Source organism: Pelobates fuscus, chromosome 6, assembly GCF_036172605.1.
Source record: "Pelobates fuscus isolate aPelFus1 chromosome 6, aPelFus1.pri, whole genome shotgun sequence".
Taxonomy (NCBI): Eukaryota; Metazoa; Chordata; class Amphibia; order Anura; family Pelobatidae; genus Pelobates; species Pelobates fuscus.
This window is the reverse complement of record NC_086322.1, coordinates 143,649,472-143,676,317: the sequence shown is the minus strand read 5'-3', so window position 1 is coordinate 143,676,317 and position 26,846 is coordinate 143,649,472. Positions and strand designations below refer to the sequence as shown.

The 26,846-nt window shown below is 42.8% G+C and overlaps 1 protein-coding gene across 1 annotated transcript in view; it reads left to right on the top strand.

Annotated features, from left to right (window-relative positions):
• Nucleotides 1-206: 206 nt before the first annotated feature.
• Nucleotides 207-26,846, top strand: part of ARHGEF38 (Rho guanine nucleotide exchange factor 38) — a 92,311-nt gene continuing 65,671 nt past the window's right edge. Inside the window, exon 1 of the mRNA XM_063458386.1 lies at nucleotides 207-514. Within this exon, the coding sequence (XP_063314456.1) occupies nucleotides 313-514 (202 nt within the window). The 5' untranslated portion in view covers nucleotides 207-312. The remainder of the gene's footprint in view (nucleotides 515-26,846) is intronic.

Sequence of the window (26,846 nt, the reverse complement as noted above, 5' to 3'; positions counted from 1 at the left end):
AGGCGTTCAGTAAAGAGATCACACACCTCTGCCTTGGGATGGTAAGTTAAATACAAGTTACATGCAGTCTACATTGCTCTGCTGCTAGTGCATAAAGACTCTCAGGTGACAAGCCCTCAGGTACACTGTAATATGACTTCATAGGGGCGGAGTTTGCTGCTGTACAGGTGTCTGCCTTAGCCAGGTTACTAATGCAGGCACAGCTGATCTGTTGAAGGGAGCGCTGAATCATTCCAGAGCTGTGTCCAGGGATTACTGCAATACAACGGTGGCAAACAGAGAAAAAAAACTAAACAATCTGAATGACTTGCCATGGATTCCAAGGAGCTTGGTGGGAAAGATACCTCTGGGGTCAAGAAGAAGAATCTGTCCTTTCTGAAGAGCAGGCTGTATATGTTAGAGAGGAGGAAAACAGACACAATTGTGGAACCCATCACCAATGGGGATCACGAAAATACAGGCACCTTGCGCAGGAGCCAGTCTGATAGGACAGAATATAACCAGAAACTTAAAGGTAAGAGGGAACGAACACAGGAGCAATGTTTCGCCACTGGCGGTTTGGATGTTTTACTGTTTATAGTGCAGAGCATATAAAAACAAGTTGACCAAGTTATCATCTAATTTGTTAGCTAACGCCTCATGTGGTGGGCAAAACATGTGGCACTCCAGAAACATGACCTATTGTACAACAATAAACATAGAGACAGCTGTCAAGGTACCAGTGATTGCTATATGTGTTCTACCCTAAAACAAAGCTGGTTTCCAGTATATTATTGGCAGGCAACCTTTAACGTTTGCTTTATGGAGCTGCCTTAGAACAGGGAAACCCAGGTCCGAATCCCAGTCAGGTCACCACACCAGTAAGTGTCCTTGGGCAAGACACACAACATATATACCTACCGAAACCTTATAGATTGTAAGCTTGTTTGAACAGGGCCTTCTTCACCTTTTATTATCCCCTTTCTATAACTGTAAAGCACTGCAGAATATGTTGGCGCTATATAAATGATGATAATACTAACTTTATGGTGACTATTACTTTTACCGTTTATGCAGCATTGTTGTATAAACTGTTGTGACTTGTAGTCTACAAAACCCACTATGTTTCATTCTGCCTTAAACACAGTAATGAAATGGAATGTAGTGGCCAAAGTTGGATTGACCACCATTATTTATTTATATTTATATATAGCACCAAAGGATTCTGCAGCACAGCATATCTAGAGTAAGGGAAGGGGCAACACTTAGGGGTTTATTCACTAAACAACAAACTGCAGTGAGATAAAAACTAAATTGCAAAATGTAAGCAACAGGTGCTGAATTGAAAACATTCCTTAACTGTGCTATTGTCACAGCTTGGGTGTTTTTGCTTAAATTTCATTTTACTAGTTTGGTGTTTAGTGAATCCAGAAACAATTATATGTTTTCCGAGCCCATCCTACAAGCTTCAATATTAAATATTGATCTGCCGTTTCCTTATAATTTATTGCATATCTTCCTTGTATTTAATTCAAATGATATCAGTACAGTTGATTAACATGCAGAAATACTAGATCACCTGATTTCGTTATATATCCATTCACTGACAGCTTCTACTATAGTTTCTGATTAGTCTTTCTCTCAGTACTCACAATCTCATTCAGACCTGGCTTTCCTTATCTTGCCAAGAGATGATGTCATTGTTAAAGGGAAATTCTAGCCATAGAACATGCGTTATGTGTGTGAAGGAACCATGTATAACATGCATTAAGATGTATCCGCAGGCATTGCACATTGCCATTTTGTTTATATGCTTGTAAGAGCTGTTTTTATTTGCAATTAATGTTTTAAATATTTTTGAAAATGGAGACTTATTTAGTATCTGGTGTTAGAAATGTTACTTTTACAGCTACCGCATTTTCAGAACCAATGTAAAAACGACATACATGAATTATTATCAGGTCTAGTATGAGGTTTCCTTCCTATCTTGGCAAAACGTCTGCAGCTTATATTGTTTGAACTCGTGCCTGTCTTCCATGTTACGTGGCATCTGTAGTACAAATACGTCTTTAGGAAATGTTTACTTTTACATTTGTTGTAGGAGAGCAGTAGTAACAGAGTACAAATAGTATTTACACTATTATTATTTCCATATCTTTCACTAATACAAATAGTACTCAGAGACCATAACCAAGTGTTGGACTCTCTTTCCTGTTACACATTACACATCAGTGCTCTAAGGATATCTCAAGTCAAGCTTGTATTCTACCTGCTTAGTAACACTTCTCATGTGAGGTGACTGAAACGGAAGCATAGCAACAATCGGGCAACAAAGACTGATAAACAAAATCAAAGAAAATGCTGTAGCCAATGAGTGATTGGAAACAAGTGTTATAACAACAATTAGTTGGCTGGGGAAGAGATTGTGGCATAGAAGAATCAAAGCTTGCAATGTATAACATATGCTGATTTATACATTTAAAATTTAATATGAAACACAGTGCAAGAGGTATATGGAATTAGAAACAGTATAGCTCTTAAAGGAATACTCCAAGCGATTAAGTGTTTTGAAAATGTTTTGGTCTGGGCCTGGGGATTGTAAAAGTCTTGTAAACATAGTCTTAAGAGCTACTTAAAGTGAACTGGTCTTCCGTTTTGCAACTTTAGCTAAATCCCCCCAAATGCATTTAATATCAATGTAAATTTTTGACATATATTCACCTTGCCTATGTTCCTGCGACATGATCTGCCCTTTGTAGATGTTACACTTTTTGTAACCCCGTCCTCTGGTCTGCCCCTTGCTCCTCCCGGGCTCTTTGATTTGCCCTGGTTGGGGACACTTGTCTAAGCAATGCAAACCTACTATATGATACCAACATGCTGGCTTTGTTTCCTGAATGCTGTCATCTGAACGGAGCAACATCAATCTTTCTGTTCCTGTAATCCCTAGCCAGCGCTAGCAGTGTTGACTAGGGAGTAACCATAGCAACCACAGCACATTATTATTAATATTATTTTATTATTTATATAGCGCCAGCAAATTCTGTAGCGCTGTACAATGGGACACATGAGAGAGATATGATAATAAAGGGGATTGTGTTCAAGAAATTAATATTTGCCTGACAAAAAGCTGGTGATGTCTAAGCATGGAGGGCAAAATGTAAATTATATGTGTGTGGCGAAACCAACCTCGCCACGTGTCCTTGGAGGGGGCTGCTTGCCCGCCTCTTGCCTTTAGACTATGGCCCCTGTTCTTTTTCCCTGCAAAAAGGCTGGTTTGTACCTTTCTGCGGACTGTTAAAGCCATGCTACCCCAGATAGCTATGCAATGGAGCCCAGCCGTATACTGAAAGACTGTATGAAAGACTTTGGCTCCATGGCGTTTGAACTGTATGTATGTGATCTGAGCGCCATCCGGTAATAATGTCTATCTGGGGATAGGTAGAATGTCTGTATTTTATGTAATAAATGTAACCTTGTGTATTTTATTGTATTTTACTGTCTTTTTACAGCCATGTGCTTAATGGAGTTTTGCCTCTGTCCTTGGAGATAATTGGATTACTTCTCAATTATCTCCAGGGTAGAAGACTCTGTGGAACTGGTTTTGGGCAGAAAGGCCATGCTTCATTTGGTCACAAAGGACTTCGATCTATCTTTTGAACCAATGGACCAATTTGGATGATTTTGACATATGTTTGTATTTGGAGTATGCTGATTCGGAAAATGGTTTATGTGAATGTGATGCATACTTTCAAAGTTATGAATAATGTGTAAAAACTGTATTCCTCTGCCTGTGATAATGAGATTATCCATTGTGTTCAGTAATCATATCACAGGCAGAGGGGAGGAATTTGTGTGGGAGTGTCTGTGTGTATTGTACGGATTGATTGGTTGTTCTGTAAAACCCTGTGGGCTGTACTATGTTTGTGGATTGGGAATAAAAGAGACTGTATGTGCCAGTACAGCCAGATTCTGCTTAACCCTCAAAACGAAGTGTCGTCTCGTTATTGGGGGAATTGGATTGTATGCTGACTGCCAGGAGTGTAACCCTTTTGTATGGTTTTCCTGTTTGGCTGTTTCCAGGATTCGTAGAGCTTGCAGTTCGGGAGATTTGTGCTTACAGTTGCTGCTTGTGCATCTGGAAAGGGGAATATCGCCTAAACGGTTTTTAACCTCTGGTGAGCAAAACGGTCCATTACAATGTGGTTTTGCTTGTGCTTTTAGATATTGATTGTGTAAATATTGAATAAAGAAATGGGTTTGTAAAACTTTATCACTTTGGGAACCTTGGCTGTCTTGACAACCAGCGGAAACCCTCTTATGGCTTATGAGAGGTGAGGATCTGCTTCTGCTATATGTGCAAATAGGCAGCCCGGGCCCCATACAGAAGATTTGTTAAAAGGTACAGGGGCGGAAAAATGCAGCCACTGTCAAAGTGCTGCCTGGCGTCATGACCCCACTGGGACCAATGTACGGGCCGGCCCTGTTTATGGTTAAAGTAAGCCTTGTCCTGCTATAGTAAAGACGCTGGATGGACTTACATTAAAATAATAATAATTTGTGAGCATGTGAGAGAATGTGTGTGTCTGTCAGTGAATGTGTCTCTGTGAGTATGTGTCTTTGAGTGTGTGTCAGATCAATGAGTGTGTAACTGTCAGTAAGTTTGTCTGTTTAGGTGACCAGCCCCCCTATAAACGCATGGGAGAGGTGTTTTTACTCGTTTTTTTTTAACTATGCCATGCTGGTCTCACCGCAGCTAGCCCTACCTCCATGGCTGAGATAATCAATCGTGATGATCTCAGTTAATCCAGTGCTTTCCTATAGGAAAACATTGGGAAGCTATTGTGTAGGCACAGCGAAACAAAATTGAATCAGTGCATTTCTGTGGAAAACATTTAGCGCCTTCATGCAGAGCGTGGAGATACTGAATGTAGGTGCTGCTAGGAAGTTTGACCATCTAAGTGACTGAACATAAAGGTGTTACTAGACAGCAATGTAAATACTGCCATATCTCAGAAGTGGCAGCGTTTACAGTGCTAAGTCTGCAGGGACATGTTGTACACACCATAACCACTACATTAAGCTGACTATAGTGTCTCTTTAAGAATTGTATTTTTATCATTAAAAATAAAGCTTTAAAAACTGGCTCCAATTTCATAGCTGGCTCATAGATTCCAAGCACTTTTATCAAGCCCTGCACTACACAACCACACTCAACTTCCACTATACACTCATACACTTTGTATCCACTATATGCTCATACACATGATGCATTTACTACACACACTGCATACAATACACAGACTGCATGCACTAAACAAACACAGTCACTGCTTCCACCACACACACACACACACAACATTCACTATATACATTGCATACAATATACACACTACACAAATACACACTCTGCGTCCACTATATACACACACACACATACATGGCATTTATAACACACACTGCATATAATACACACACTGCATTTACTACACACACTGCATAAAATAATGAATATGGGCGAGGTTTTGGTGACGAGGGGTGTAGCATTTCATCCTTGGACACAGGCAGCACAATGTATTGATCCTGCCCAGTAACAGTGTTTTATGAAAACAACTTTTATTTGGTTGCAGTAACCCTGTAGCTAAATGATTGAAATGCTCAATAGTAATGCTCATTGAAGAAAGTTGTATTTATCAAGAAAACTTTGTTCACCAAAACAACTTTAGCTTAATAAAGCAGTTTTAGATAGATCATACCCCTGCAGTCTCAATGCTCAATTATCTGTCATTTAAGAGTTAAATCACTTTGTTTATACAGCCCTAGTCACACCTCCCTCCATGTGACTAAACATTTCCTGTGAGCTCTAATGTTTATACTTCCTTTATTATACAATCTGTTTAATTTATCATTCTTATCATATCCTGCACTGTTAATAACTTGACCTTGCAAGAGCCTGTGTGTGATTAAAGTTCAATTTACATAGCAGAGATAACAACTTCTAAAGTAAGTTAACATGGGATTGATGTCAGAAACAGGGGCAGTGTAGCTAGGGCTGCATGGACAGAAACAAAAGTGAGTTAACTCCAAAAATTAAAAGAATTAAAAGAATTGAGCAGTGAGACTATGATGACATGATCTATACACCAAAACTGCTTCATTAAGCTAAAGTTAATTTGGTGACTATAGCGTCTCTTTAAAAGTAGGAGACAAACTACAGTTACTTTGAAACAGTGATGAGAGTGATTACTACGGGTGTGAGGAAATATTATTTTGCTTAGTTTTGTAGAAAGCTCAAGTCAAGTCAAGAACCTACCTAGTATGAAATATGTCGATAGGATCAGTGGTCAGAAAGTGGTGGTGTTGGGGTTAATCCGACGTGAAGTAGATTAGAAGATATACACAAGAGAAAATAGGGAAAACATTTCCATTTTCCATAGCCCTCCTTTTGTACTCTTGCACATGCATAAGTGATATGACTTCCTTGCAGACAAAGCCTTCAGGGACTGAAGGCACAGATTCACACGGAAGCACAGAGAAAAGAGAGGTTTAGCTAAGTATTGTAAGAATTTCCCTCTCTCCCACCAGACACACTGTAGGGAAAACAGTATTAGGGCACCTGACCATTACACCAGTAGGGACTTTTATGGCATCACACTCTAAATACATATGGAGTTGACCCCTTTTTTGCAGCCGTAACAGCTTCCACTCCTCTGTGAAAGCTTTCCACAAGATTTGGAATGTTTCTGTGGGCATTTTTTTTTTTATTCATCCAGTAGAGCGTTTATGAGGTCAAGGAACTGATGTGGGACGAAAGGCCTGGCTTGCAATCTCTGTTCCAGTTCATCCCACAGGTGTTCGGTGTGTTTGAGGTCAAGGCTCTGTTCAGGCCACACAAAGACATCCAAACATGACATTATGGACCTTGACATGTGCACTGGGGCTCAGTCATGCTGGAATAGAAAAGGTCCTTCAAACGTTGGAAGCTTTATTAAAAATGACTTGGTGTGGTAAAGCGTTAAGATTTCCTTCACTGGAAGTAAGGGGTCTAGCTCAACCCCTGAAAAACAGCTGCATACCATTATCTCTCCTCCACCAAACTTTGCAGTTGCTACAATGCAGTCAGGCAGGTAATGTTCTAATGGCATCCGCCAAACCCAGACTCGCCCATCAGACTGCCAAATAGAGAAGTGTGATTCGTCACTCCACAGTGTAAGTTTCTACTGCTCCAGAGTCCAGTGGCGGCATGCTTCACACCACTCAATCCAATTCTTGGCATTGTACTTGGTGATGGGAGGCTTGCATGCAGCTGCTCGGCTATTCCATGAAGCTCCTGCCCAATAGGTTTTGTGCTTATATAAATACTAATGGAAGTTTGGAACTCTTCAGCTATGGAATCATATGTACCATGCACCATGCGACCATGGTCTGCAGCAATTCAAGCAGAATTAGTGTTAATCATAAAGAAATAGCTTTTTTTGTTTGTTTTTTATTTTAATTAATGAATTGTGGTTATTTGGCACATACGATGCATAGCTAGTATATACACATAAAATAAAACTGCAATTTATGCATAGAGTGAAGCATGCCTATTATAAAAGTAAATACTTTAAAGCTAAATCATTCTAACTTTCCATCTATTTATTTATCCTTAACAGGAATATTGGGTTAGTAAAATTGTTCAAAGGTCATATGTTGTCTTTTATCTTGCAATATTTATGACATTCTGCAATATTAACAGATGTAGAAACACATTTTGTCCACATACAGTAAGTGTAACAAAAATAGACAAATATAATGATTTTACATCCTACGGATTGGTTTTGTAAGGAACATGATTTTATTTCTTGGGAAAGCACCTTCTTAAAAAAATACCACCAGAATTTATGAGCTGTAAAAAACACTGAAAATTGGTTTTAACTTTTCACCGACTACAAATTCTAAAGATACCTCCAGGTAATTGGTTACTCTTTCACAGCAGTGAAGCCAGCCAATCTCTTCTGTGAAGATCAAAAACATTTAATGAGGTTGCTAAGAGCTTTATTGCAATATACCTTTATAACTATTGACAGACATGCATCCCAGAGCCATAAATGATATGCACTTTATCTCACAATGTAGTATGCGGGATATCACCAATGCCTCTTTTTGTATTAGTTAGTTTGAATGAACATTATTATATCCAGTTGTGAAATAAAATGCAGAAATATGCTGCTCAGTTCTACAGCCAGTTATATGAAAGTGCAATGAATACTTCTCAAATCATGACTTAAATAACACATAGTTTTTTTTTGCTAGAAAGTAAACTTTTTCAGCTGGAAATCAGGTTGTAAAAATATAAAGTAATATTTATTTTGCCCCATTAAGCTCCAGTACTGTCTGTTAATTGCATGTGACAATTTGGAAACGTGGCTCAACTTTTCCTTGTACCTTCCATTCTGCTCTCAGTTTTAGTGTCAGTTTTTTAGTGTTTCCAGTGACCAATAATTTCACCAGACATGGTCTCCACCATATTAACATAAAAACATGAATTGGAGGGACAAGCAAAGTGATGATCAAAAACGGTCAACAGTCTATCAATCACATCTGCTACTGACAGTTACATGAGGGTAAATGAGGGTGAAACAGTTTAAGAAGAAAGTTATACGAAGAAAATGAAAAGAATTAACCTAGGGCCAAAATTTAGATATCACAAGGTAGAAGGCACAAAAAAGGGGGGTAACCCCTAAATGGTGAATATCATGAAAATAAACAAAAGAAGAAAAAAAATGCCATTCTACCTGTGTATGATTTACTGAGAAGATTATAAGCTTAAAAAGTAACTTTTAATAAATAAATCTAAAATAAAAATATATTAAAGAAAAATAATAATATGAACAGCAGGAGTGAGTGGAGACTATACAGCGAGTAAAACTCTGTGACTACTTATACAAGCTGTGAAAGTGTATACATAATAACACTAACAAGAAACGAACAAGTAGAGCCAAATTAGATACACTGGAGAGATGGGGGGGTAACCCCGAGTTAGAAGTAAAGGAGCAAGAGATAGTGTATCTAATGAATGATGCAAAATATGTGCACCAATAGAATGTCTAGATGACTATAGGACAAACTATCTGAACAAGGTTACCAACCGAAGGAAAAAATAATAAAGATTTATTAGACGTTGTTAAAAATATATATATCGAAAAAACCCAATATTATGCTAAGTGTGTACACCAAAACGTGAATCAAACGGTGAGTGCTAAATAGACCTGTGATAATATGTACAAGTGTTCTGAGTGTTATAAAAACAAAGTCTCAGCAGAGATATGACTAGTCCCTGCAGCCCTAGATGTATAGAGCTCCTGTCAGTAGATAATGATACAAGGCCCTGGGGAGATAGCGCAGCTAAGCGGACAAGGGCACATGTAGGAGTGTGGGGATAGATGCATGGGATTGGTTGGGAAGAATCTGTGGGTGTGATTATGTTCTGTGTAAGACAGTGTGGGGGAGGTCTTACCTCAGTGCCACTTGGGATTCGGGCCAGCAAACAGCTTCCTGTCCTCCTGCTCCTGTTTGCCTGGGCCTGCAGATTGACACAGCTTGATGGTTGAGGCTTTCTGGCTTCCCTCAGGGCTGCTGCAGCGTGGATGGTGGCCGGCACCTGTGGGAACAATTGGCAAGCATTACTGAGGTATGGCTACCGGTGTGGGCCCCCCCCGCGGCCTACCTCCCCCTGGAGCACCCCCTGTGGTCTCCCCTGCTGCCTTCCATGTGGCCCCTGCCCCTGGGGGCCGCTCCAGCACTGGCAGGCGTTCCCACCCGCCTGCCAGGCTCTCTCCAAACCCCACTCCTCGGGCCCGGTGTAGGAGCAGGAGCCTGGGCCCGAGGCATCACCAGGACCGCGTGTCTGGGGGCTCCAGACACGCGACCTGGGTCCTGTGGCCGTGATTTGCGGCCTTCCGTGGCTGCGCGCGTGGCGCAGCCTGCTCCCTCAAGGCCTGCGGTTAGGCCTTCATCTGCTGCGCGCCCTGCGGCCCGGAGGCCTGGTGCGCAGCCTACCCGGCGGGCTCCACATGCCCGGCCGGTTCCCCTGACTCCCGCCCCGGCCGCCAGCGTTGGAACGCGGTCCGGGGCGGTGGGAGGCCCATCAATACTTCCGGGCGGCAGGCGGCCGCCCGGCAACGTGCCAGGTCCCCCGCAGCCGGCGGGGGTGTGGGGCTGCCGCTGGGGCCCCTGTGGTGAGTGGGCCCGCAAGGGCCGCGCGGGCTACCGTGGTACCGCCGTTGGGGGTGCGTGGGGGGTCCCCTTGTGGGTCGGGAGCCTCCTCTGCCGGTGAGGAAGGCTCCCGGTATGCTTTCCCCTGTCTCCTCCCCCTCCCATGTGGTTTCTGCGAGAGGGGTCCCCTGGGGGGCCCAGCTTCCCACTGACAGGGCCCCCGGGACCCTCTCATCCCTTACTGTCCTCCTCTTACCCCCCCCCTTTTTCGGCTCTTTGCCCCCCTTTCCTGCCCCCCCCTCCCTCTTTTCTTCCTTTCCTGCCTTTTCCCCCTTTTTTTTTTTTTTTTTTTCTGCCCTTTAACCCCTGGTGCCTACCCTGCTCTATCTGGGTCCCCTCTGTTCTCCCCTGCCCCCTATACCTGCTCCCCCCCCCTGCCCATGGAGGAACGGGGTTGATGTAGCCTGATTCCTTATTTACTCGGTTGTCGTTTCTTTCCGGGGCTGGGTTTTGGGTTGGTGGCTCACCACAGCGGTCTGCGTGGGTAGGGCTGCGGGGCCCTGGGGCCTTTCTGACGAAGGCGGCTGTGGAATCGGTTTTCCGGCTGCTGCCGGTACGCCCGTCGAGTTGTTGTTTCGGGCTGTGTTTTCTGACGGTCAGGATTAGGTGGCTATGTGCCTCCACGTGAGTTGTTCCCGATGTCGCTTGTGTGGGACCGTCAGTGGTGCATGTACGCGCTCTGCTGCTACAGTGTTTTCTTGGGATTGGAGTTTCGGAGTTCCGTGGCCCGGGCCTTATCCGTGGGTCGGGATGTGTGCTCTTGTCTCCTGGATAGTGGGATCAATTCCTGTAAGGGGAACGTCGGTGCCCCTGGCTGCGGTTTGGGGCATCAGGCAGGAGGCGTCCGTGGTTTGGAGGGGCGTTGTGGGTTTCGGCTGCGTTACTCATGGGCTCTCCTGGGAAAGCTGGGCTTTGCCTGTTGGGGTTGCCCTTGGGACTGTATGGGGTTCCTGCTGGGCCTCTCTTAACGCTGGCTTGTGCAATCTGGCCCCTGAGTCCTTTCCGCTGGCTCCCAACTGTTTTGCCGCCGCAGTAGGTTTTGGGGATTTGGGTCTCGGTGGTGTGCTGCCTCTTGCCCAATCCGCTGGCTCTGACGGACTCTGGTGTTCTTGGAGGTCCCCCTTTCTGGTGGCATGGTAGGCATGTGGTACCCAGCTCACGAACAAGGGGGTGGGTTTTCCTTGGGGACCATCGTGGGGTGATGCTGGCTGTCTTTCACATGTTACAGTACCCTATACCCCGGAGGTACTCTGGTACTCTGGCTCGGTGCTGTTTGAGTCTAGGGGCGGCTGGTCAGGGTTTGTCCGGTGGTTACCGATATGATGGCCGATGCTCTGTCTTGTTCATTATAGAGTGTACTCGGGTGGAGGTGTCACGGGGTCGATTTGTATGGCAGTGGAGGTGTGGTCACTTGGTCCAGTGGTCTGCTGAAGCTGGTCTGTAGGCAATCTCTGGGGCGGCGTGGGGCCCGCTCCAGTAAGATTGGAAGGTTCAGGACGGATGGGTACGTTTCTTTTTGGGTTCCGGGATTTGACTGCTCATATACATGTTTGGTTCCGTTGAGTAAGCGTTGGAATGGACTTCCTTCAGGTTTCGCAGCTCGATGGCTGTTGTCATTGGGAAGGGTAAGTTGGTTGAGGTTGGCTGTTTTATCGATAGAATCTGTGCAATTCTTGGATGTTGCAGGGTTGACTTTCTGCATCTTCCTGGGGTAGGTGGGATGCACGGGGTTATGGTTGGGCTCCTACCAAGCTGTGGAAGTCTCTACCTACCTCTATTGAAATCTCATTCCGTTTTTGGTCCGCTTGGAGTTCCAGTGGAGCGTGGAGACGTCCAGCCGCCCAAGCTTATCCGGGCAGGCACTTGTTCTGGTGATTTATTCACTTTGATCTTGTGAGTGCAATCTTGTATCAGCGCATTATCTTTTCTTTCGCGGTATTACACTGTTTTAGATTATGTGCAGCCGTATCTCATTCCCCTCTGTGTCTATGTATATGTTGTAAAAGGTCGGGAACTGGGCCACGACCTTGAGAGGCTGTTGTAACTACACCAGATAAGTGTGGGTATATCTAGATTCCATTGTCACTAATTTGGAGGTATCATATGTAGATATACTGTTTGTATTTTGTCCTGGCAAGCTGTAATGGGTTTCCAGGATGGTCTGTATTATACCGTTCCGATCGGGGGCGGTGCAGGGTTCCGTCATTTGCCTGTTTTCGTTGGGAGTACTGTTCCGTCCCTGGGATTGTTCGGCCTCCTTCCCGGTTTGTTTCTCGGAGATGGGTTTTTTCACCCCCGCGTCCATCTAGTCGGGGTGTTCCTCTTGGGGGCTCGACTTCCTGGATAGGGATGGTGGGGAATTCAAAGGGCATTTATTTTGGTTGGGGGCGGCTACAGACACCGCCAGGCTGGGCGTGCCTGCGCCGATGGTTCAGAGGGCTCGAATGGCGGAGGTTCGGTGGTCTGGCTCCGGCTACGTGAAGGGGGTGTGGCTCCTCCTCATACGGGGTCAGCTGCCCCGCCTCATGGGGTCCAGGGGTTTTGTCATCCCTGGGTGGAATGACGTGGGTCGGTGGTGGTTTAGGACTTGGGTGCTCTTCGATCGGGACATGTTACGCATTCTGTTTCTTCCCTGAGGTTCCCAGGGGCTAGGCTGCGCCTATCGCCCTTTCCTGTTGGCAGTGCACTCCGCAATGTGAGTGCCCTGGTGCGCTGCCGTCGGTCATCAGAATGGATGGGTTTCTAGGTTTGTCATGGCCATAACAAAAATGACTACACGTATAACGGACAAAATGAATAACTAATACATGAACACTTCCAGTTCGCCTTTTGGGTTTGGCCAAAGGTGGCCTGGGTATCTTGAAAGGAGGGGTGCGCTTGCTGGAGGTCGGACTTGACCTCTGTTACTCTAGCGCTGCGTGAAGTGGTGGAACAGGCCATGGCTGGTTGTGGTGGGGTCCCCCGCTGATTTAGGCGTAAAACAGCGGGGTTGTGGCGGGGGTATGTCCTTGCCAATTGAGTTTGAGGTTACGTTTAAGTAGATGGAATGAGATGAACAAGTTTTTTAAGGTCTCAAACCTCCCCTGCTCTAAAGGTTTAACTTTAGGTTGCCTGAGGTCTCGTGCCCATCGAGCGTGGATAAGGTCGGCTGATGGCAGGCATTGGAAGGATTTTTATGACGAGGGGGGAGGTGAGAGGGAGTGGTGATTAGGAACCACTCCATGTTTTTATTGGCAAGGACGGTTGGGTCACTGTATAACACTATGGGTGGAGTTATATATGTATATATGTTAATTTATGCTTATTTATGTCTAATGTTTTGGTTACAGAAAAGAAGAGATTTAATAAATAAAGTTATGGATGTGTTATGCAGTAATTTAGTTGTGATAATAAATGCTGTGGCCTGATTCATCCATACTAAGTGGTCTGTCGTTATTGGGGGGTTTAATGGGGTTAGATTTTGTTCTAGGCTGCATCGCGATTCCCCACTACGTACATACAAGGCCCTGGGGAGATAGCGCAGCTAAGCGGACAAGGGCACATGTAGGAGTGTGGGGATAGATGCATGGGATTGGTTGGGAAGAATCTGTGGGTGTGATTATGTTCTGTGTAAGACAGTGTGGGGGAGGTCTTACCTCAGTGCCACTTGGGATTCGGGCCAGCAAACAGCTTCCCTCCCGCCCACCCTATACTGTATTTTGTCGCAGCTAGCCGGGGGTATGTCCTTGCCAATTGAGTTTGAGGTTACGTTTAAGTAGATGGAATGAGATGAACAAGTTTTTTAAGGTCTCAAACCTCCCCTGCTCTAAAGGTTTAACTTTAGGTTGCCTGAGGTCTCGTGCCCATCGAGCGTGGATAAGGTCGGCTGATGGCAGGCATTGGAAGGATTTTTATGACGAGGGGGGAGGTGAGAGGGAGTGGTGATTAGGAACCACTCCATGTTTTTATTGGCAAGGACGGTTGGGTCACTGTATAACACTATGTGTGGAGTTATATATGTATATATGTTAATTTATGCTTATTTATGTCTAATGTTTTGGTTACAGAAAAGAAGAGATTTAATAAATAAAGTTATGGATGTGTTATGCAGTAATTTAGTTGTGATAATCAATGCTGTGGCCTGTTTCATCCATACTAAGTGGTCTGTCGTTATTGGGGGGTTTAATGGGGTTAGATTTTGTTCTAGGCTGCATCGCGATTCCCCACTACGTACATACATGATACTTCAGGCTAAAATAGTAAAGGGCAGAGCACCGATCCCGTGACTTAGTGATCGATTAAACTGTCTGTCACAGTTTACATCAGTTGGAGAATATCAGTTCTGTGAAGAAAAAACAGTAAGGTGCTCGTGGATTGAACTAATCCACTTAGCATCTACAGGACTGCAATCTAATTAAATGACAATAGTAAGATACTAATAAATGTCAAAAAAGAAAACTATGATTAGATAGACCAACCGATAAAAAGAATGCTAGGTAAGAAAGAGATATCGGTATACCAAAGTAGTAGTCTTAAGTGTCGCCCATTGCTATTGTATTAATCTTGAAGTAATATGTAGCAAAAAGAGAAATTCTTAATATACCTTAAATTAATGGTGCTTGCTACTGTACCAAAATGCCGGCATCCTTATTTCAGTTACTGAATGTTACAGCTAAAGATCAAGAACTGACAGTAAAGCAGATACTAGAATAAATCAATTGGTTTTGAAAAGATACATTTTGATACAGTTAAAAAGGGGGGGATAAAGGAAAAAGATACAAGTACAATCACGGTTAAACGTATCTAATAGGAGTAGCACACGGTGTGCACTGTTAGCTGTGAGCGGAGAGAGGGATCTAATAGCCCCTATAGTTTACTGGTACCCTGTGCCTTCGAGGGCACCGAGCTCCAACCCCCCTACTAACTGATCGCTGACAGGGCTGCAGGGACTAGTCATATCTCTGCTGAGACTTTGTTTTTATAACACTCAGAACACTTGTACATATTATCACAGGTCTATTTAGCACTCACCGTTTGATTCACGTTTTGGTGTACACACTTAGCATAATATTGGGTTTTTTCGATATATATATTTTTAACAACGTCTAATAAATCTTTATTATTTTTTCCTTCGGTTGGTAACCTTGTTCAGATAGTTTGTCTTATAGTCATCTAGACATTCTATTGGTGCACATATTTTGCATAATAACACTAATGCCGAAGCAATACTGTTTTGCTATAATATAACATCAGGGTATTCCCAAGTAATAGAGGTGATACTGTATTAAATATCACTAATAGCTGTAACAAGAGGGGGGGAGATAAGACGACTGCTAAACCAGTGCTGTCAATAGTTAAAAGATTTATAGATAAGTAAGTCCCTACATGATAGTATAACTAGGGACATGGGTTAACTCCACATACAATCATTGATAATGTTCTATGGTACTTAACCTCAGAAAGATCAAAGATAATGGTTCAGCTAAGACAGATTTCTGACAGACGGCAATTAGCCAGTTAAATATCACAAAAGCTGCCTAGATCATAGCAGCGTATTGATAATAAATAAAGGTTTTTGTCAAGCAGTGAAGTGAAAAATAAGGGGTTGCTGACCTGGTTCCATTTTTTCTGCAAGATACCTAGCAGTATATTCTAGTGTAACAACGGCTGCCTGCACTGAATGATGTTATCTTATGCTTGACCACAGTGGAGCACAAAGTAGTAGCTCACCTGTGAAGGACTGCTGACAGGCAGCAGTTAACCGGTTAAAAGTCACACAAGTAGCCTAAGTGCTAGCTGTATCTAAATAATAGGTCAAAGTGTAAAGAGAGGGTTTGCAAACAGTTTTGAACAGGTTGCCTAGGTAGTAGAAAATATACAGACAGTGATAGAGGAAGGTGTATAGAATAAAGATTCCTGAGTCTTGTGCCTTCGAGGGCACCCTTTAATAAAATGCCTGGTCTTATCAATCTCCCCCCATAAACATAATAAAGGAAAAAGAAAGAGAAATAAAGTATGTACAGAGTAGTGTTAAAGTAAAAAAAGGGGGGAGGACCTATTGTCCTCCCCACCGGCCCCCACCCCTGGGACGGGACCTAATGTCCTCCCCCCTGGCCCCCACCTCTGAGCGGCGGTTGGGGGCCCTAAATACCAATAGGGGGAGGACCTATTGTCCTCCCCCATGGCCCCCACCCCTGAGCAACGGGTGGGGGCCCTAAATACAAATGGGGGGGACACCTAATGTCCTCCCCACTGGCCCCCACCCCTGAGCGGTGGGTGGGGGCCCTAAATACTAATAAGGGGGGGACCTAATGTCCTCCCCCCTGGCCCCCACCCCTGAGCGGCGAGTGGGGGCCCTAAATACTAAAAAAGGGGGGAGGACCTAAGGTCCTCTCCCCTGGCCCCCACCCCATAGCGGCGGGTGGGGGGCTCTAAATACTAATAAGGGGGGGGACCTAATGTCCTCCCCCCTGGCCCCCACCCCTGAGCAGTGGGTGGGGGCCCTTAATACTAATAAGGGGGGGGACCTAATGTCCCCCCCCGGCCCCCACCCCTGAGCGGCGGGTGGGGGCCCTAAATACCAATAGGGGGGAACTATTGTCCACCCCCTGGCCCCCACCCCTGAGCGGCGGGTGGGGGCCTTAAAAAAATGTCCCCCCAGGTGACACCCCCCCCCAAAAAAGTATCCCCCTACCTACCCCCTCACCCTAAAAATAATGAGGGGGGGACCTTTAACTAAGAACCTGTAAAGAAAAAGAAAAAAAACTTACCATTGGATGTTTTCTTTCTTCTAAAATCTTCTTTTTTCAGCCCCAAAAAAGGCCAAATAAAAAACCATAATAACCGACGCAATAAAAAAAAAAAAACGAGCGCAAAAAACAATAATCCATCTTCACCCATGGAGGGCTCCGCGCAGACTGAGCTCTGCAGGGCGGGAGAAGGCTTATAAAGCCTTGCCTCGCCCTGCAATTAGGCTCAGAGCACTCTGATTGGTGGGTTTAAGCTATCCAATCAGAGTGCTCTGACAGGTAAATTAAGAGACTGACAGGTAAGTCTCTACATTTACCTGTCACAGCACTCTTATTGGTTAGTTTGAAATCCACCAATCAGAGTGCTCTGTGTCATTTTACACAGCGTGGGAAAGTTCTTTGGAATTTTCCCACGCTGTGTAATTTGACTCATAACACTCTGATTGGTTACTTAATCCACCAATCAGAGTGTTATGAGTCAAATTACACAGTGTGGGAAAATTCTAAAGAGCACTCTGATTGGTGGATTTCAAACCAACCAATCAACCAATCAGAGTGCTGTGACAGGTAAATGTAGAGACTTACCTGTCAGTCTCTTCATTTACCTGTCAGAGCACTCTGATTGGATGGCTTAAACCCACCAATCAGATTGCTCTGAGCCTAATTGCGGCGCGGGGCAAGGCTTTATAAGCCTTTCCCCGCACTGCAGAGCTCAGTCTGCGCGGAGCCCTCCATGGGTGAAGATAGATTATTATTTTTTATTCTTTTTTAATTGCGTTGGTTATTATGTTTTTTATTTGGCCTTTTTTGGGGCTGAAAAAAGAAGATTTTAGAAGAGAGAAAACATCGAATGGTAAGTTTTTTTCTCTTTCTTTACAGGTTCTTTACAGGTCCCCCCCTCATTATTATTAGGGTGAGGGGGGTAGGTAGGGGGATACTTTTGGGGGGGGGGCAGGGGGTGACTAGGGGTTTGGGGACCCCTAGTCACCTGGGGGGGGCATTTTTTTTAGGGCCCCCACCCGCCGCTCAGGGGTGGGGGCCGGGGAGGAGGACAATAGGTCCCCCCCTATTGGTATTTAGGGACCCCACCCACCGCTCAGGGGTGGGGGCCAGGGGGGAGGACATTAGGTCCCCCACCTTATTAGTATTTAGGGCCCCCACCCACCGCTCAGGGGTGAGGGCTAGGGGGAGGACATTAGGTCCCCCCCCTTATTTTACTGTAGGGCCCCCACCCACCGCTCAGGGGTGGGGGCCAGGGGGAGGACATTAGGTCCCCCCCATTAGTATTTAGGGCCCCCACCCACCGCTCAGGGGTGGGGGCCAGGGGGGTGGACATTTGGTCCCCCCCTATTCGGATTTAGGGCCCCCACCCGCCGCTCAGGGGTGGGGGCCAGGGGGGAGGAGATTAAGTCCCCCCCCCTTTCTCATTTAGGGCCCCCACCCGCCGCTCAGGGGTGGGGGCCCAGGGGGAGGACAATAGGTCCCCCCCCATTATTTTACATTAGGACCCCCACCCGCCGCTCAGGGGGGTGGGGGCAACTGGTCCCTTTGGTTTAAAATCGCGGGTGGGGGCTCGGGAAGGGGGCCACAGGCTGCTCACTGTTTAATAGACATGCCCCTAATTGCGGTATAGCGAGTAGGGGCATAATTTACTAATACTAAGTAATCTTTTCTTAGTATTAGTAAATTTGGCTGAAAGACCAATGTTAGGTGATTTATGCCCTTTATGGATTAAAACAAGACTCTGCATCAACTATGTAATTTTCCATTGGAGTTTTGCCATGGATCCCCCTCCGGCATGCCACAGTCCAGGTGTTAGTCCCCTTGAAACAACTTTTCCATCACTATTGTTGCCAGAAAGAGTCCCTGTGGGTTTTAAAATTTGCCTGCCTATTGAAGTCTATGGCGGTTCGCCAGGTTCGCCCGTTCGCGAACATTTGCAGAAGTTCGCGTTCGCTGTTCGCGAACGGAAAATTTCATGTTCGCGACATCACTATCTAACAGCTATGATATGTGAGAATGTGTAGCACTCAATTGATTAACTAGTTCACTTGATTTGCTGATTTGAAACAGAGGTTACGAAGAATGATTGTTGTGAATGCAAGATATAGTTTGTCTAATTAAAAAAAACATTCTTTGGTAGGCAGTGACTTCAGTTTAAATCTCTATCTATCAACTATTAAACTAACCTTGGAGATAAAAAAAAAAAACAGGTCGAAAGAGTATTCTGAAAACGGACAGCAACTAAAATAGCCTGCCCTTCGGTGGGTCCCTGCTCAGAACTCAAGCTGGTTTTAGCTCATCTTGTGCCATTACAGAGAGAACATCTCTGAAACATATCAGACTGGTCCCACCCATACAGTTCTCAGTATACTCTTGCGACCCATTTTTTTTGCTCTCTTATTGAACTAATTAATTACTGTTAATCTTGCTATAACTAAGTTACGTAGATCTTGTATTGATAAAGATGTAGTACTCATTTCAACCATCTATAAATGCAATAAGTGCAAACATGTCCACTGGTAGATTTATTTTTTATATTAAAGATAATGTAATTGGATATCATATCACATACAGTAGTGCAGTATACTTTGTGTATACTTCTCTTTTTTACAACAGGTATGGACATGGTGTGTTACCGATAGTTTATGGGCCCTTTGTTTCTAGAAAAAGTGGAAGTGACATAATCGCATGTGACTTGAATTCCTAGTATGTAATCATTAAAGTAGAATACATATTGTAAAAAGAGTTGAACACAAGTGATATGTAGTATTTGTTAAATAATTTAAGTAACAGGTCCATTTTAAGAGCATAACGACGGATTTCAAGTCACATCAGACTCAAATCCATTTTATTTGACTGTAGTGATATCTCCCACCAGCTGGAGTTAAGAGCCTCTGAATTAGTTCCTAAAATAAAATAAATAATATCAATTCTTTGTGATTGTCAGGCTACCTGCTGAGAATAATTATGACACCTCTTTATCTTACAAATTTAAAAAGCTCTTTTCTTCATATTATGTTGCATACAGATGGGTATTAGAGAAAATTAATATTAATTTTAACAGCTGTTTGTGAAAATAAAGCTTCAGAGAATGTCATCTTGGGAAGCTTTATTGGAAATGGTAAACTTACTCACAGCTTTCTTTCTGACTAGAATAATCTTTAAGTGAGAAATTTGTGGTGTGGTTTATTTTTTAAACAATAATTTATGGTAAATGGCCAAACAGGCACTTTGTTAAAAGAGCCAAGTCGAAAGATTGAGAATATTTTCTGGTTTTCCTGTTCAATTGACTTGTCAATTAAAACACAATTCACTGTTTAGTGAATACATCTCTCACTTCCATTTCTCTGTAACCTGCAGGAAAATGTCGATACAGATTTATAGATCTATATTATAGATCATAGATTTATGCAGCATCAATGTACTCTGGTGTGTGTAAAAAGATGTATGTTCGTTACAGGTACACTATAGTCACCAAAACAACTTTAACTTAATGAAGCAGTTTTAGTTTATAGGTGATGTCCTTGCAGTCTCACTGATCAATTCTCTGCCATTTAGGAGTTAAAATCACTTTGTTCATGCAGCCATAATCACACCACCCTGCATGTGACTTGCACAGGCTTCCTAAACACTTCCTGTAAAGAGTCATCTAATGTTTAAACTTCCTTTTTGCAAATTCTGTTTAATTTAAAATTAATAATCTCCTGCTCTGTTAATAGCCTACAAGACTCAGCAGGTGGCCCCTGTTTGTAATTAAAGTTCAATTTACATAGCATGAGATAAAAACCTTTAGAGTAAGTTAACATGTGATTGAAAAAAACATTTTTGTCATGCAGTCTGTGTCAGTCACAGCCAGGGCAGGTGTGGCTAGGGCTGCATAAACAGAAACAAAAGCTCCTAAATAGCAGTGAATTGAGCAGTGAGACTTCAGGGGCATGAGCTATACACAAAAATTGCTTCATTAAGCTAAAGTTGTTTTAGTGACTATAGTATCCCTTTAATTTGCCCAGCTTTCTATCTTGATCTGGGAGTTAAATTACCTTAATTTAGAGACAACTGAGAAGAGATGAAATGTGGAAGAGTTATTAGATGGACTCAGTACATATCAAAGGATATATAATGGTGAAGTGGAAGAGAAATGAACCAAAGATGAAGTTGAGTGAAGGAATGTACATGGAAAATAGAAATCAAGGGGATATATCAGATATATCATAGAGTTCCATTTTCATGTGGTCAGAGGTATGGCAGTTGTATTGCAATTGGAGCTGTAGATGTGTTTTGGGGTGTGTTTTGTGATGGAACATAAACATAAGACTGTGTTTGAGGCCCCCTCAGTGTTTGCAACATGTGACCTCTCCTCCGCTGCCGTCAGCTCCCGAATGGAGCCAAATGCGCATGCGCGACCAGAGTCTGTAGTGCCTGTAGTGGTCCTTTAAAATATTCATCTGTAAAAAAGAAAAAAAAAAACAAAAAAACATTAACTGTATTTCCTAACCAACACGAATAAATAAAAACCAAAGTATTTAAATAAAATATGTAAAGCTTCTTCTCTTCATGTTGAGAAGAGTTGTCAGACAAATTAAAGTTCTTAAAGGGACTCTCCAGTGCCAGGAAAACAAACCGTTTTCCTGGCACTGCAGGTCCCCTCTGCCTCCCACCCCCCATCCCAAGTTGCTGAAGGGGTTAAAACCTTCCGTGACTTACCTGTTTTCAGCGACGATATCTTTCGGCGCTGGTTCAGGGTCTGCTCACGCTCCTCCCCCGCCGACGTCATCCGGCAGGGGAGACCTATCGAGCATGCGTGGCCTCCAGCGGGGGAGACCTAATGCGCATGCGCGGCAATGCCGCGTACACACATTAGACCTTCCCATAGGAAAGCATTAAAAAATCAATGCTTTCTAATGGGGATTTCAGCGACGCTGGAGGTCCTCTCATAGCGTGAGGACGTCCAGCAACGCTATAGAACACTTTGTGTGCTATGAACACGGAAGTGCCCTCTAGTGGCTGTCAAGTAGACAGCCACTAGAGGAGGAGTTAACCCTGCAAGGTAAATATTGCAGTTTATGAAAACTGCAATAATTACACTTGCAGGGTTAAGGGTAGTGGGAGTTGGCACCCAGACAACTCCAAAGGGAAGAAGTGGTCTGGGTGCCTGGAGTGTCCCTTTAAGGCATGCAGTTAAGGCATTGCATCACTGAAAACTAATTTTGGCATTTACTGCCATGCTTTTGGAAGAGTCTGACAGACCCATTCTTTTTCAGTTTAAAGGGATACTTTTAGCACCAAAACAACTTTAGCTTAATTAAGTGATTGTGGTGTATAGATCATGCCCCCACAGCCTCAATCTTAAATCACTGTGCTGTTTAGTCATTAAAGGAACACTATCGTCATCCGGATCACTTCATTTCAGTCAAATTGTCTTGGTGCAGTGGTCCTATCATTTTAACTCTTCCATGTAAAACTGTAATGTTTACATGAAAGGGGTAAATACAGCTCTAGTGGTTGTGCCTCCATTGCCAAGTTAAACATGGTTATTCAATCAGATGGTCTCAGAGGTACCATTTGCTTGGGGTAGTGCAGCATTTTGCCACACATGAACACTGGGCTTCCGATGTTCCCTATGGGGAAACATTGGATTGGCTAAGATCATCAAGATTGATGATCTTGGTCAAGGAGGCAGAAAAAAACATGTCAAGGAATCAAATTAAGTAACTCACCTTTTAAACACTCACAGCTGGGAGCACCTATAGATAGGGGAACACTATGGCATTAGGAATATGTGTGTGTATTTCTAATGCTTTTGTGTTCTTTTCAATCACTTTGTTCACACCTCTCCTGGGCTGGGACTCACACTGTCTCTGTAAAGAAAAAGGTCTAACTTTTATAGCACAGGGTATCTGCTTAAACTGTTCTTATCTGCTGCTCTGTTAATTGGATTATAATCACACACATTAGGCTTTTGCATGCTCTAGCAGGCTATCATAGCATAAAATAAGAAATTCTAAATGAAATAAACTTTGTAATAAATGAAGGTAAAAAATGTCAGCTCTTTTTCAAGACGTGTGTAGGGAGACTATGAGAGTCAAAACGAGGGGAGGTGTACCAATGGCTGCATAAACAAAATGATTTAAGTTTTACACTTCATTCAAAGGTTACCCTAACCAAAAATAAATAAATTTAAATTTCTCCCTTCCAATCCTCCTCTATTGAAATCACTCACCCTAGCTGCCAAAAGACAGATATAGAGAATAGAGGGAGGATGGGCTGAAGGCTGGCATGAGGGGGATGACATGGGTTGACAGCGGGTACTGCTGCCTACAACCTAGATACTCTGCAAGGAGCTAGTTAGATCTGTGCTCTGAGCCTACGATAACTGCCCAAAATTTGACAGAATAATGCAGAAGTTCACTTACAAAAATAACAGAGTTATTATTTTAGTTTAAACTGCAAGTCTGTGAAATCTCCCTTTGCTGCTGTTTAGTGAACAGGCCATTTAAATTCGTACTATGCTGATTGTTTGTTTAATAAACATGTATATTTGCATTACACCAAACAGAACAAAAGAAGAATATTGGCAAAGCATAGTCAATCTGTTGGTGTAAATTACATTTCTCAGTACGAGGCTTCTTGTCCCAGCTGTTCCATTTGTGAGTAAATACTGCACACAGGTACAACACAACCAACCTGTTTATAGTCAGTCCCAAAGGAGTGTACACTTCCTCATCTCTTAGAATTTAAAAGGTTAACCATAATGTTTGTCTTTGTCTTTATTCAGTCTGGTCAGGATGTCCCCTGCTTTCTCAAATTACTGCTTTTGCTTTAGAGCTTTAAGGTGTGTTTTTCTGATTAAACAGAAGATAAAAGACATGATTCATTTGCATGTGTCTGTAGCCCAAGCAGAAAGAGGCAGAAATCTTTATTAGTAGCCTATTATAATAGCTGCTCCAATTGGGCTACTATAAATATGGAGTTGGTCATAGTTTATATAACTTTGATGGCTGCCCCTTACATAAAAATAGTATTATTCTGTTATAGAAATGACAAAGTTTAACTTAACTTGCTAATTGTGTATTATGGGTTATATAACAAATATAAGCCCAATGCTCTCTTTATTTTACACGCATGCGCATGCATGCACGCACACACACACACACTCTCTCTCTCCCTATATATGCATTATAATAAAATAGTTTAGAACATATAATAGTAAATATAAATTACATAAATATTATTTACTCTAAATACGGACACAAAGTGCAAATGGGATCGTATAATGTATATGTGAACTATTGAAATGTTTATTTCACGCTACATTCATTTATTTCTTTTGTACAATTTACATATGAGTCTGTCTTGCTAAAGGAACAAAACTTTGTTTGTTTTTGCATATATATTTTTTTCTTGTAATTCCACTGCCTCTCTTAAAGCCATCATGCTTTCTCTACTTCTTGGACTCTTGCCATCCCCCATCTCACATCCTCCTTTATAGGTCCAGCCCAGTTTATTGGCAGAAAGCACCTTTGCATTGCTCTGTTTTGACTTGAAAATTAGAGATGTGATGATGTCAGAGTTGGCACATTTGTAATACTAAATACATAGTTTCCAATCCTGTAATATGTAACAGAAACATGGTCATTTAGGGGCTTATTTGCAGAAGATTATAGAATTAACAATTGAATCACAAAACTTTAGAATAAATGTGGCTACCGATATTCTACACTTTTTTGTGGTTATACTCTTTAAATATATTTATTATACATATATATCTTCTTTTGTCTTGTCTCTATTTCACTGCTCAATTCACTGTCATTTAGGAGTTAAATCACTTTGTTTCTGTTTATGCAGCCCTAGCCACACCTCCCCTGGCTATGATTGACAGAGCCTGCATGAAAAAAAAACTGGTTTCACTTTCAAACAGATGTAATTTACCTTAAATAATTGTATCTCAATCTCTAAATTGAACTTTAATCACATACAGGAGGCTCTTGCAGGGTCTAGCAAGCTATCAACATAGCAGGGGATAAGAAAATCTTACTTAAACAGAACTTGAAATAAAGAAAGCCTAAATAAGGCTCTCTTTACAGGAAGTGGTTATGGAAGGCTGTGCAAGTCACATGCAGGGAGGTGTGACTAGGGTTCATAAACAAAGGGATTTAACTCCTAAATGGCAGAGGATTGAGCAGTGAGGCTGCAGGGGCATGTTCTATACACCAAAATGGCTTCATTAAGCTAAAGTTGTTCAGGTGACTATAGTGTCCCTTTAATAGCATATAATGCCAGTACAAGAAGGTCCGAATGAATAAAGACAGTGGGTAATGTATAATGATTGCAGAAGATGCTGCTGCAGTATGTTCAGGACTGAGTCCCATGGGGCGCATTACCAAACTTCCACTTCATCATGGGGAGACCAGAGGTCACAGAAGGGATTAATAATTTGTTCATCACAATATATGATATCTCTCGTTTCTCTTGCACATCTCTCTTACTGTTAATGTTCTTGGTACATGATGCAGTGACTTTGTCTGTGGGGGCAAGGGATTGTGCCAAAGCATCATCAGTCAAAACAACTGTGGGTCATATGAAAGCGAGAGATTTGTCTCAACTGAAAAAAACAGAATGGCAATTTGCATACTCCTTCGTATCATTTCATTATTGTTTCTACTGCATCAAGTTTATTATAGCTCTGGCAGTTTATGATTGTAGATTATTAGCGTACAATGATAGCATGTTGCGGTAGTAGTGTATTTTTTTGTTAATGTGACACATTAACATAAGTTACTTAGGTTCTCATTTACATAATTATTTGGTACTGCTCCTTCTTTCCCAAGAGAGACTCCCGAAACTGTACCTTTGCTGGAAAAAAAACGTGTTACCAAATGATTAGCCAGTTGTATTAAATATGGAGAAATCTGTACATTCCCATTAGTGGCCACAGCATTGGAGATAATTAAATTTTAGTTTCCTTGCACAGCATCTGGCATACACTTGGAAATATCTGTTTTCCTATTCAGTAACACAAATGTCACCTGACATTTAGTTAAGGAAATGGGAAGTCTGCATGAGGCCTCCTGATTGCATGGTACATTAATATGGAACAATAGTTGCATGGAAAACATAAACTGATAAGATACAAAGACAAAGGGTACAGATCGACACGGCAGACTGTGCATACAAAGGTGAAGACTAACACACTCAAGTACATGTGAAAATGTAAACTAGAACAACAAAACACCACATGAAATGTAAGTTTTCTAAGCTTGGCGAAAGATGTAGCTCTATAGATGAGTTAAATCAATTGTATATCAATCACAAATATACATATACACTGATAGTACAAATGATGATGCACAATATAACATGGTTAGAGTATAAATCTGTCTTTAGTGTCAGTCAAACATAGAAGAAGTCATGAATATATCAAAGGACAGTCATCAATTTGATGAAAATCTATCATGTGAAATGATATGCAAGTCTCATTTCCTTTGAGCCACTCATTTCTACATCAATGTCCTGGGTTGAACAATTACCTCTCATGCATATTCGAGAAAAGCATCTATGAGTTGAAAAAAATGAGCACACCAGAGGTAAGTTTATAGAGATAACATATATTAAATGCAAGAGGCCTATGTGGCAGACCGGCTGGCAACTCGATCAATGATCAATGAGTACTCCAAGCACTCCACCAGACACCGTAAACCCCACAGCCGCTGCAGCTTGGCTGGGGTCTCGCTGTCCTCCACCCACCCTGGACCCAAGTCAGGGATCCAGCTTCCAGTGGGTAGACCTCTCCCACTCCAGAGAATATAGCAGGATAGCTCTTACAAGAGCTAGTGTTGTAATCCAAGGGAGTATAATGATATAGCAATCCCCAGAGTGAAT